This window comes from Tachysurus vachellii, chromosome 11, assembly GCF_030014155.1.
Source record: "Tachysurus vachellii isolate PV-2020 chromosome 11, HZAU_Pvac_v1, whole genome shotgun sequence".
NCBI classification, from domain to species: domain Eukaryota; kingdom Metazoa; phylum Chordata; class Actinopteri; order Siluriformes; family Bagridae; genus Tachysurus; species Tachysurus vachellii.
The window spans coordinates 2,902,501-2,916,646 of record NC_083470.1 but is presented as its reverse complement, the minus strand read 5'-3'; the positions used below and the strand labels follow the sequence as shown (position 1 = coordinate 2,916,646).

Below are 14,146 nucleotides of genomic sequence, written 5' to 3'. Positions count from 1 at the left end.
CAAGAAATCAGCAAATTCTCATGCCATATATTTTCTGATCTTCGATACGAACCTTACCCCAAGCTCTTGTTCTGTAACTGCGTGATTTTCCGCAAATTTCCAGCTGATTTTTGGTTAACCGTGTGAACGATCAGGTATTCGTCTGTTCCTATTAAAGTGGCCGGGATAGAGTGGATCGTATATATATCAGTCTATAAATAACAGGAGCTAATGGTAACACTTGTAGATTAAGTAATATATAGTAAATGGAAAGAAAAACTAAATAGTAAACACATTGAGCAGAATATGTTTAATGTCTCAGACACATACATAAATACTAACAAATATAATCTGTATGCTTCAGACAGGGGAAAATAACAGCAAACAATTACAATTACAGAAATGATTCGTAATCAGAACGAAAAAAAAAAAGGATTTCTAATACTGCATTCTACAAAAAAATAAAATAAAAATGTTTCTACACATTAAGAGAGCAATTCAGGATGTTAACAGGAGATTTCTCGCTAAATCGAATATTACAGTACTTTAAAAGTGTATAAAAATAGAGTCTTTGAAAACTTTGGTTTGTTTATTTAAATCGTTGGATCGGGCGTGCGCGGAGGCTCGGCCGATGGTTCCGGAAAGTACCGCCTTGGTTCAGTGACACATCCGTGATGTCATCTCTTTCTGTTAGGGAGACAAACAGATGGTAGGCATGTGACATCATGTAAACAATGTGATCGTGTGAAAATAAATCTGATCTAAAAAAAATGAAACCATTTGCACTTTCTTTATGTAATATTTTCGTTGTCGTGCTTGTAGTTTGGTAGGTTTGTGTTACCAAAATCACTACTGATTGTGTTTTAAGAAGCTATTATTCTTGCAATGTTCTTGCAAGTGGGGGCACAGTGGCTTAGTGTTTAGCACGTTCGCCTCACACCTCCAGGGTTGGGGGTTCGATTCCCGCCTCCGCCTTGTGTGTGTGGAGTTTGCATGTTCTCCCCGTGCCTCGGGGGTTTCCTCCGGGTACTCCGGTTTCCTCCCCCGGTCCAAAGACATGCATGGTAGGTTGATTGGCATCTCTGGAAAATTGTCCGTAGTGAGTGATTGCGTGTAATGAATGAGAGTGTGTGTGTGTGCCCTGCGATGGGTTGGCACTCCGTCCAGGGTGTATCCTGTCTTGATGCCTGAGATAGGCACAGGCTCCCCGTGACCCGAGGTAGTTCGGATAAGCGGTAGAAGATGTGTGTGTGAGTGAGTGAGTGAGTGAGAGTGTTCTTCCAAGACGGAGGATCTGGATACAAATGAACCCTGAATGTTATTTGAACAAGAAGAAGAAGAAGAAGAAGAAGAAGAGGACGTGTTTAAGCTTCACATCACATCACGGCTAGCAGTTTGTAGCTTTGTGTAGAGACGTCATGTAGAATCCGGCACACTCGCGTGGTGCTGGTGGACTTGCTGACGTACAGTTCGTGTATATCACCATTACTTCTTAGCGACAACAAAGAGCAAAATAAACCAAGCAAATTTCCACCATGTGTCTTTCGGTGTGACGTGTTCTTGGACAAACCCTTCCTCTAAAACTAGGATGTGGAGATGATGTGGAAAACCCTGTGAATCACGCTGGCACTGTCTCACAGAGGCTCCCAAAACGAGCTGTTAGTCACAGTGAGGCGTCCTTTTGTCTTTTGCGTCTCCTCTTTCTGCTCTTTTTTTTCTTTTTACATATGTAAATGGAAACGTAAGCGTGCACACAAAATAGGGCTGTTCCTACACACACTGTCCTCCTTACACTGTTTATTTTCCACTGCCTTCAACACACACACACACACACACACACACACACACACACACACACACACACACACACACACACACACACACACACACACACAGAGACACACACATTTGTCTATGAGATAATTAATGCTCTGCTAACCTAAACCGAATTTTTTTTGGACTTTTGAAGTTTAAATGAAAAAAATAAACACACTTACACACACAACACACTCTCTCACACACAACACAACACACTCACTCACACACAACACACACAACACACTCACTCACACAACACACACTCACACAACACACAACACACACAACACACTCACTCACACAACACACACTCACACACACACACACACACACACACAACACAGTCACTCACACACTCAACACACTCACAGACACACAACACACACTCACACACACTCTCTCTCTCTCACACACACCACACTCTCTCACACACACAACACAACACAGTCACTCACACACATAACACACTCACAGACACACAACACACACTCACACACACTCTCTCTCTCACACACACACACACACTCTCTCTCTCACACACACTCACACAACACACACAACACACTCTCTCTCTCAAACACACACACAACACTCTCACACACACACACAAAAAACACAACACACTCACTCACACACACTCACACAACACACACTCACACAACACACTCTCACACACACTCTCCTACTTTCTATGTGTTGGTGAAACTATTTAACCCTCTTTTATAAACCTTCCCCTCTTTGACTGTCTGTCTGAAGAAACCCTTAAAGCTTCTTGATTGGACCTGTAAAAACCTTCCCTTTTTCTAAGAACGTAGGATTACTAATACTGGCGTCTGCTTCCTGTTACACAACACAACAGTACACATGTGAAAGTAGGAGGAGTTCTCAGGAGGATGCGGTAGAGTGACATCATTTCCTGTCGACACTAAGAGTCGAGTTTCAGCGTTTCTTCTCAGCTTGTGTTCATCATACTCAACATTCCTTAATATTGCTCCATCATACCATGGAATGGTGTTTCCAGCAGTACCATATCAGGGGACGATGACTTACCCTGAGTCTGTTCATGCTCTAGCTACACCCATATGTCCTGGATGCTACACTGAGCAACCACATGATCGCTCGAAACATTTGTGCTTCTCAAAAAACAATCATCAAGCCTCGACCTGGATGCTGTATGATTTCTAGCACAGGTTCCTCTGAGAGATTGTCCTCTCCTCTGGCTCACTCATTAGCAACATAAACTTCATCTGAATGTCAAGAAACACTATACAAATAATTCTGATAGGAACTTATTAAATGATCAAAGCTTCTCAACTGTGGTGATCTACAACCTAGATTTGTTTCCATACTGTTTGTATAAAAAGCACACACACACACACACACACACACACACACAAACCTAAACACGCACATAGACACACACAAACCTAAACACACACAACCACACACACTCAAACATAAACACACAACCACACAAACCTAAACACGCACATAGACACACACACAAACCTAAACACACACAACCACACACACTCAAACATGAACACATAGCCACACAAACCTAAACATGCACATAGACACACACAAACCTAAACACACACAACCACACACACTCAAACATAAACACACAACCACACAAACCTAAACACGCACATAGACACACACAAACCTAAACAAACACTCAAACAAAAACACACAACCACACACAACCACACAAACCTAAACACGCACATAGACACACACAAACCTAAACAAACACTCAAACACACACAACCACACACAAACACAAACCTAAACACGCACACACACACACACACACACACACACAAACCTAAACACACAACCTTACACATGCACACACACACACAAACACACACAACCACACACAACCACACAAACCTAAAGACACACACACAACCACACACAAACACAAACCTAAACATTCACACACACACAAACCTAAACATGCACACACACACATACACACACAAACCTAAACATGCACACACACATACACACACAAAAACCTAAACACACAACCTTACACATGCACACACAAACACACAAACCTAAAGACACACACACAAACACACACACACACAAACCTAAACACACAACCTTTCAAATGCACACACACACACACACACACACACATAAACACTCACAAACCTAAACACAAACAAAAACAACCATGCAAACCTAAACACACACACACAAATCTACACACACACATACACACATGCACTGACCAGTGGTTCCAGCTCCTTGTGGTCTATGAGGTTCAATTCAGTAACAAAGTAGTAGAAATGTTTGTAACAGGTGTTGACGTGCGCTTCTGCCCCCATCTGACTGACTCGGTCAAAGTGGTGGATGTAGACGTGCACAAAGACGCGGAACAGACGCGACAGGATCTTCTTTGCCACCTGCATGAAGCTCTTAGGGAAGGGCGTACCTGTGGGGATAAAGCCAAGACATACGGTTACTATTTAAATAAGTAATATAGTTATATATCTCTAATATTTAATATTTTAACCCTTTAATATTAACATTTATATCATCATCATTTATATCATCATTTCTCTCCTGACATCATGGTCTTAAAAAAAAAAAAAAAGGGGATCGAATGTTCACAAACAAAGGATAGGAATAATCATGTTCTCAAAAGCATTCAGTCTCTCGGTCAATTCACGTTTTCTGTAAATTATCTCCGGGTGACTTGCAGTGATAAATACTAGTTATATAAACACTGTCCTGCTCAGCGATACCATTAAAGCTGCTGTCAGTGCAGTTCTGGGCTGCTGTTTGGGTCTCGCTTCATTTAGCTTCCTCTCAGTTTTCAGACTGAACACGATATGAATGACTCACACATTCTCACACACACACACACACACACGCACACATGCACACACACACGCACACATGCACACACAGTGCATTAAAACCACACGTAAGAAATCCCCACTGCTGAAAGAAAACCTGATGTTATAAATGAGCGATTTTATTACACGCACACTACAGGACGGTACGAGCGTGATGTTTAGTTTAGTTTAGTTTATTAATTTATAAAGCACATTTAAAAACAACAGCCGTTGCAGCCAAAGTGTTGTACATCAAGTAAAAACAAACAAGAACAGTGCAAAAGTAAAAACACAATCCAAAACAAACCAAAAGAAAAACACATAAAATTCTACACTTTCAAACAGAGTTAAAACATAACTCTGAGACATTGGTAGCAGATCTTAAATGAAAAGGGAGATTGTTCCACAGCTTTGGAGCTGCCGTAGCAAAAGCCTGATCGCCCTTAGTTGTAAAATGTGCACGAGGAACCGAGAGAAGCAATTGATTAGCAGACCGAAGAGATCTACGGGTAAGGTATGGAGTGAGGAGGTCACAAATATACTGGGGAGTGCAGTCATTCATTCATTCATTCATTCATTCATTCATTCATCTTCTACCGCTTATCCGAACTACCTTGGGTCACGGGGAGCCTGTGCCTATCTCAGGCGTCATCGAGCATCAAGGCAGGATACACCCTGGACGGAGTGCCAACCCATCGCAGGGCACACACACACACACACACTCATTCACTCACGCAATCACACACTAGGGACAATTTTCCAGAGATGCCAATCAACCTACCATGCATGTCTTTGGACCGGGGGAGGAAACCGAAGTACCCGGAGGAAACCCCCGAGGCACGGGGAGAACATGCAAACTCCACACACACAAGAAGGGAATTGAACCCCCAACCCTGGAGGTGTGAGGCGAACGTGCTAAACACTAAGCCACCGTGCCCCCTTGAGCGCAGCCATGTAAAGCTTTAAAAACATAAAGTAAAATCTTAAAATCGATACGGAACTTAACCGGGAGCCAGTGTAATGAGGGAAATACTGGGGTAATGTGCTCATGTCTCCTGGTGCCAGTCAGTAATCTCGCTGCCGCATTTTGTACCAGTTGTAAACGGTCGAGAGATGATTTAGGCAAGCCAAAATAAAGAGAGTTGCAGTAATCCAATCTCGAAGTTATAAAAGCATAAATTATCGTTTGAAGGTCCTTCATAGAAAGACTCTTCTTGATTTTAGCAATTGATCTTAACTGAAAAAAGCTGCTTTTCACAACAGTGCTAATCTGTTTATCAAAGGACAACATAGGATCAAAAACAACACCAAGTGACAATACGCCATCGACAGCTTTATGAATTTCATTATGAACACGTCGATGATGCTAACGAGCTCTAATTAAATCTCATTTGCCAAACTGCAGTTCAAAAATGATACTTATATTAGGATTCAGTTCATGGACAGATGATGGCAAGCTGTGATAGCATGACGCTACCACCACCATGTTTCACAGAAGGTATAAGGTTCTTATGCTGGAACGTATTATTTGCTTTCTCCAATAATAAAAACGCTTCACATTTAAACCAAAAGGTTTAATTTTGGTCTCATTTGTCAACAAATTATTTTTCTAATAGTCCTCTGGCTTGTCCACATGATCTTTATCAAACTTCATGCGCAGCGACGTTCTTTTTGGAGAGTAGGTTGTTCAGTATTCACCTGATGGCAGACTCACAAACATTAACATCAGCCAAAGTAAACGAGGCATTAAGTTGATCCTTTCTGACCCAACAGACTATTACATGTCTTGCTTTTGGAGTGAATTTTGTTAGTTGAACACTTCTGTGGAGGGTAGCAATGGTCCTAAATGTCTACCATGTGCTTCGTAAATCTGTCTAACTATAGATCTGTGGAGTCTAAACTCTTTAGAAATGAATTTCTAACACTTCCCTGCCAGATGAGCAACAATAACTCAGAAAGTCCTCAGAAATCTCCCTTGTTTGTGGCATTAACCACTTCCACAAACACACGTCATGAACGTCAGACTTTAATAAAAGTCTCTGTACTTTTAATAAAACAGGTCGCTCGTGGTGACCTTAAGTCCTGTAGTCTTGTTGACTGAAATCAGATGGACTCTAATTTGACCCTCAAATTAAACACGAGCCCTAGAGGTTCACATACATTTGCCTCTCACAGATCTTTACCATTGGAACATTTTCCTGAATTAAAAAATGACCAAGTATATTATCTTTGTATATATAATATTCATTCATTCATTCATTCATTCATTCATTCATCTTCTACCGCTTATCCGAACTACCTCAGGTCACGGGGAGCCTGTGCCTATCTCAGGCGTCATCGGGCATCAAGGCAGGATACACCCTGGACGGAGTGCCAACCCATCGCAGGGCACACACACACACTCTCATTCACTCACACACTCACACACTACGGACAATTTTCCAGAGATGCCAATCAACCTACCATGTATGTCTTTGGACCGGGGGAGGAATCCGGAGTACCCGGAGGAAACCCCTGAGACACGGGGAGAACATGCAAACTCCACACACACAAGGTGGAGGCGTGAATTGAACCCCGACCCTGGAGGTGTGAGGCGAACGTGCTAACCACTAAGCCACCGTGCCCCCCTGTATATATAATATATCATTTATTTTTGATTTGTTGGATTGGATTCACTTTATTTGCCTTTGGGAAAAGTATACTTGGTCCTTATTATAAGTTATAATACTTATTCTCTACATTATGGTACACGAAGACTTGGTCTTGGTCGATCGCCGTATGGTGACATTTTCTGGTCCCTCTTAAGTATCACTATGTCTTTGTGTGCTTTATAAATAGCAGCCTGATGAAGATTTAATTACGCCATTAAGCTCTGTTGGGCTTGGCAGCGTTTTGAAATGGTGTATTTATATCCTAAGCCGGGCTGCGTCACCTGATTTGAAAGGTGACTCTTGGATGAGCGCAGGAGCAGCGAGGCGTCGGGTTTAGGGTGACAAACGAGATGAAGATGACGAGAGGAAAAAGCCTGAGTCATGTGGAACAACCCTGCTGCTTTCTTCTAAAATGTGCCTTGTGGTTCGCGTCTTTTTAAATGTGTCGGATTTTGATTTAATAACGTTCATAGGCACGTGTTTCTTAACGTAATTCGGTGTGTGATTACACTCCGTCCTGCTGCACTGGGCATCACTGTGCTTTCTTAATTTGCATATTATTTAAATACATAGAACTACAAGTTCACACTCAGGTCTCTACCAGTCAAAATGGAAGAAAAAAAAAAAAACAAGCCTAGGGTGCGTCAGGATCGATGGATGGGTTTAACATCGATAAGAAATCTAATTATTACTCAATTGTACAACATTACCTCAAGTCTGAGGATTTAATACACTACATTTAAACCTACTGACTTACATTTAAACCTACTGTGCATGATACCAGTTAACTGTCCAAATAGAAACATTTGCCAAAATTTGGCATATTTGTGTGTTTATGTTTGTGTGTGTTTGTTTATAGGTGTGTGTATGTGAGTGTGTGTGTGTGTGTGAATGTGTTCATGTGTGTGTGAGCTTGTGCGAGTGTGTGTGTGTGTGTGTATGTGTGTTTATGTGCGTGTGTGAGTGTGTTTGTGTATGTGTGTGCGAGTGAGTGTTTGTGTGTGAGAGTGTGTTTGTGTGTGTGAGAGAGCTTGTCTGTGTATTTGTGTGTGTGTATGTGTGTGTAAGTTTGTGTGTGTGTTTGTGTGTGTGTGTGAGCTTGTGTGTGTGTGTGAATGTGTTCACATGTGTGTTTATGTGTGTGTATTTATGTGTGTGTGAGTGTGTATGTGTGTGTATTTGTGTGCAAGTTTGTGTGTGTGTGTTTGTTTGTGTTTGTGTGTGTTTTTGTGTGTGTGAGTGTGTGTGGGTGTGTGTGTTTATGTGTGTGTGAAAGTTTGTTTGTGTTTGTGTGTGTGTGTTTATGTGTGTGTGTGTGTTTATGGGTGTGTGTTTATGTGTGTGTGTGTTTATGTATGTGTGTGTGTGTTTATGTGTGTGTATGTGTGTGTTTATGAGTGTGTTTATATGTGTGTGTATGTTTATGTGTGTGTGTATGTGTGTTTGTGTGTGTGTGTTTATGTGTGTGTGTTTATGTGTGTGTTTATGTATGTGTGTGTTTATGTGTGTGTGTGTGTGTGTGCGCACTCTGGTTTCTATGTCGACAGACAGCACCCTGCTCTGAACTGCAGATTAAAATCCCCTCCTGATTGCTGTGCTTGATGTAAGTCACACTCACCTCTAAAAGCAGTTCAGTGTGCTGACAACAGAACTTAATTTCAGCAAGAAAAAAAATATATATACAAAATTAGATCATAATTGTTTTCCTGATCTGTGCAATTCAGTTAATTTGATGCGCTCATGCCTCTAAGGTGGACTTCATGATGATGATGATGATGATGATGATGATGATGATTTGTTATTCAACCAAACCTAATCTTTAAAGCACAATCTAACACCAAGCAATCTTTCCATATTACTAAAGTTAAAATGAAGTACATTTATGACAATGTGGCTCCTCGCCCTGCACCTCGCTCCCACCACCACGGTCCCACCATCTCTCAGGGTAAAATGTAGACATACATCGAGACTCTTCTCTGTTCTGGCACTGAGGTGGTGGAATGAACTTCTCCTAGATGTCCGAACAGCCGAGTCACTGGCTGTTTCACACCTGAACTAGCTCTTGATGGTGTCCTAAATCTGTAACCTAGTGACCCTTCAAAGCACTTTTGTACGTCGCTCTGGATAAGAATGTCTGCCAAATGGTGTAAGTGTAAATGTAAATGATTAAAATGACACGGAAATTTGACTTTCTATGATAGTTATATATTTATTTAATATCGACCAAATCCTTATGAAGATGAAGTTGTGAGAGAACTTAAGAAAGCCAAGACCAGGATTAAATTTGCCCCCTGATAGTACGGCTGGTTTACTATCATTCCTGTCAATCACAGAGACATGAGCCAATCACGATCACGTGAGAGCTCGTGTATAAGATGAGGGTGGATAGAGCTTTCCTCCAAACGTGTTACACCGACACCAATCGAAAATTTGACAGCGCTGTGTTATATGAATGAAATGAAGTGTTGGAGTTTTCTTACCAACATTGGTAGGGAAAATCTGCTCGTTGTTGATCTGCACCTCGATCCAGTCCATCAGAAGGCTCATGTACTTCGGGGCTGAAAGCGCCGTGGGCTTCTTGTACTTGTGCTCGTCCTGCCAGCGGTATTCGTACTTGGGCCCTCCGGACATGACGGGACACGTCTGCTCGGTGCACGACTCACTGATGGTGCCGTAGATCAGGTTGATGCGGTTGAAGAAGTCCACCACGTGAACGGCCACCCAGTCGCTCAGGTCCTCTCCGTGCGGCAGCTGCACCGCCAGCTTCAGGTCCAGACCTGCGTTCAGCGACGCCTGCGCCTTCTTGTGCAGCTCGAAGCGCTGCGTGCCAGGCTCGAACTTGCGCTTGGGCCGGAATGTTCTGTCTTTGTTGAAGACTTGCTTCAGGGCCAGAGACATGGCGAGGGGATGGTGTGGTTTATTGGAAGAGGATGAGGGAAGAATTAAAACAAACGCTGATGGTTAGGTCAAGGCAGCTGTTTTGCAGATCCAGAGAGAGGTTCTGTAGGAGAGAGAGAGAGAGAGAGAGAGAGAGAGAGAGAGAGAGAGATTACATAACCAAAATAAGTTCACTTTGAAGGAATTTGACTTGACAGTTGTTCAAATAAGAATTACGAAGAGACGAGAAACAGAGTTACAGACGATAAAACATTTTCAAAATTTTTTTTTTATTTTTTTATATGAAGCTTCTAAAAGAAACAGAATTATGACCAACTAACGCATCTAACATCATTTGAACTCACCGATCTGACCGTTACTGAGGATGGTCCTAAGAGGCGTGGCCTAATATTCTAATGAAAAAAGTCAGAGTCGATGCAATTTTAAGTTCTGTGAATAAAAACATGGAGCGTTTAAACGAGAGTTTTTGCTGCGAGGAAAACACAAACTGTTGGACATGTAGGATGTGATGACTGATCTGTTCAAAAATAATCCACATTCAGTGTTTTAACCGATCCAGAATGACCAATGAGAAGGTTCATATGTGGTCTTTAAAGCTATACCTTTTAAAAAACATCCTAATTATGAGTTGAGTGTAAATGCAGCAGAAGTTACAGATTAAAAACAAAGGCTGCTTCGTCCCACAAGCAGAACTAAACACAACGGTAGTGGTGAGAATCGCTTCGTTAAAAGGTTTTACAGAGGAATAACTTGTGATTGTTCATAGGTAAAAAAATAAAATAAAATCATCTACTGAGTGATCACTAGTGTGTTGTTTAGGTGTTGAAGCGGAGACGTTGTCGCTTCCGGATTAAGAGCGCTTTCACACCTATAATAAACAGACGAGTGTGACTCAGAGCGAATCTGAACCGAGTGTAAGGCTGAAAATTCACTGGTCAGAAAGCTAAAAGAACGAAGGGCACGGAACATGGAGAGCATGGAGTCGGCCCTCAATAAACTCTTACTCCTAGATAATTACACAGTAGGTAAGCAGATTAAATACTGCAAGGATCGCGTGTGGTGTTCGTTTCCTCTTTTTCTTTGACATGAACACACGGGCATTCGTTGTGTCCTTTGGTGATATAAAAAAAAAAACCAACACAGATCATCTTTGATTCACTTCCTGGAGCTGGATTGATTCAGAGTTGAATCACTTTTTCACTAGATTTGGCGCTGTTGAACCTGACTGAGAGGGAAAATACATTGACCTGGGTTACATTCAAACACTGCACACATAGCCTTGATGCATCACAGTGCTAAACACTGCACACATAGCCTTGATGCATCACAGTGCTAAACACTGCACACATAGCCTTGATGCATCACAGTGCTAAACACTGCACACATAGCCTTGATGCATCACAGTGCTAAACACTGCACACATAGCCTTGATGCATCACAGTGCTAAACACTGCACACATAGCCTTGATGCATCACAGTGCTAAACACTGCACACATAGCCTTGATGCATCACAGTGCTAAACACTGCACACATAGCCTTGATGCATCACAGTGCTAAACACTGCACACATAGCCTTGATGCATCACAGTGCTAAACACTGCACACATAGCCTTGATGCATCACAGTGCTAAACACTGCACACATAGCCTTGATGCATCACAGTGCTAAACACTGCACACACAGCCTTGATGCATCACAGTGCTAAACACTGCACACATAGCCTTGATGCATCACAGTGCTAAACACTGCACACATAGCCTTGATGCATCACAGTGCTAAACACTGCACACATAGCCTTGATGCATCACAGTGCTAAACACTGCACACATAGCCTTGATGCATCACAGTGCTAAACACTGCACACATAGCATTGATGCATCACAGTTCTAAACACTGCACACACAGCCTTGATGCATCACAGTGCTAAACACTGCACACATAGCCTTGATGCATCACAGTGCTAAACACTGCACACATAGCCTTGATGCATCACAGTGCTAAACACTGCAAACATAGCCTTGATGCATCACAGTGCTAAACACTGCACACATAGCCTTGATGCATCACAGTGCTAAACACTGCACACATAGCCTTGATGCATCACAGTGCTAAACACTGCACACATAGCCTTGATGCATCACAGTGCTAAACACTGCACACACAGCCTTGATGCATCACAGTGCTAAACACTGCACACATAGCCTTGATGCATCACAGTGCTAAACACTGCACACACAGCCTTGATGAATCACAGTGCTAAACACTGCACACATAGCCTTGATGCATCACAGTGCTAAACACTGCACACATAGCCTTGATGCCACAACACCACTATTGTGTGCTTAATCTTCGAATGCTATTGATTTACATTTTTTTTTAGCACACGCCTAGACTTCATCTTCCTCCATCTTCCTTACTAGATATTTTCCAGCTTGCCGTTTTTTTTCTTCAAGGATGCATTCCCACTATGTGCATTGTAATACGGATACAATGGAGCAAGCGGCGGTAAAACCGCTCCCATGTGTAAAAATAAAGCTCTCATGGCATTAAGGAAGAGAAGTTAAAATAAAAGAATAAGAACAGGCAGAGCAACAACCTTCTGGGTGTTAATGTTGTGGTATAAACAATTTACAGAAAACCTCAGATGGGGAATTACTGAACTAACCTGAGCAGCACCTCGGGGTGTTTGGGGGAATTTGTGTGTGTTTGTTAGGGTCAGTGTGATACAGCGATACAGCATAACCAGTCACAATAAGGATTTATGACACAGTTGTTTTACTTCCAGGCATCACAACGTCCGCTTCTCGGCACGTCGGAGTCTGTATAGGTTTGGACGGTTGCCTACTATCCGTCCACAGTAGTACCCGAGTTCAGAACTCATGTGGCCTAAAGGTCCCTGGTTGGCGTACGCTTTCTCGGCTAATATTACACACAACTCTCTGCACATAGAAGGAGGAGGAGATTTGTGACCGTTTCCTTTTCTGCATTTTCGAGAGGCTTAAAGGTGAGGTGCACGATGTTTGAAAGCCAATGTTGACATTTGAAATCACCAAAACAAACACGGCCCTAACCCAAATGGGTGTCACCGCTGTTTTGATAGCTCCGCCCCACACATACATACGCAACCCAGGCGACTATTACGGCGGAACCTGCTGGGGCGGCTGGCCGAGGGGATATTTTTATCAGTAAATGAACACAATGAGTAATACTATGGTAATACAAATGTGTTTTTGTAGTACTGTGTGTTGTAGCGTGAAAGGTTTAGCTCCGTTTCACGTCGAAGACGACGTTCAACACCTAGAACCCGAGGCAGAGGTAACGGCAGGTATCCGCCATGTCAACGTTTCAATCGCTTTCTGCTAATGTCACACATGCGCACTGAACACTCTCTCCGCCGCATATTGACAAGACACGCCCCTTTCTGCTAATTGGCTACACGGTTGTTTTGTTTGTCGGCCCGACTCAGTTTTCTGAAGCATTTTTCAAACATCGTGCACCTCACCTTTAAATCTGAGTTACATAAGTTATAGCATGGAATAATGAGTGGTACACGTCAACCAGGCGACCACGTTCTCTTCCTATACGTGACGTCATAGTATTTCCCAGTACTTGGTTTACTGCATGAAAAGAACACGTACAGTACTTTCGGAACGTATTATAATTATGCAAATTTAGACTCCGCCCCCTGCCTTTCATTGGTCTGTTACTGATTGTCTTCACCTGAACAGTATTTTTTATTTCATTTTTTTTTGATGCTCTGTATATCACTGTGGTGGTAAACCGATTAAGTATCGTCACACCTTTTGTCTGTAAAATCTCAGTCTGCGTTTTTAATCCCTTTAGTGTTATAAATTATATTATTATTAAATATTATTTTTAACAAGACGTTAAGTTTACAAAAAACGCCACCTGTTGCACACGACTGGGTGTCATAGAAAACC

General features: G+C 42.2%; 1 protein-coding gene across 3 annotated transcripts in view; it reads right to left on the bottom strand.

Annotated features, from left to right (window-relative positions):
• Positions 1 to 274: 274 nt before the first annotated feature.
• Positions 275 to 14,146, bottom strand: part of mob3a (MOB kinase activator 3A) — a 14,477-nt gene continuing 605 nt past the window's right edge. For all 3 annotated transcript variants that reach the window (XM_060880852.1, XM_060880850.1, XM_060880851.1), the window contains exons 2-4: positions 9,787 to 10,307; positions 4,047 to 4,249; positions 275 to 666 (exon numbers count right to left, since the gene is read on the bottom strand). In XM_060880852.1, coding sequence (XP_060736835.1) covers positions 637 to 666; positions 4,047 to 4,249; positions 9,787 to 10,204 — 651 coding nt within the window. In that variant the 5' untranslated portion in view covers positions 10,205 to 10,307 and the 3' untranslated portion in view covers positions 275 to 636. The remainder of the gene's footprint in view (positions 667 to 4,046; positions 4,250 to 9,786; positions 10,308 to 14,146) is intronic.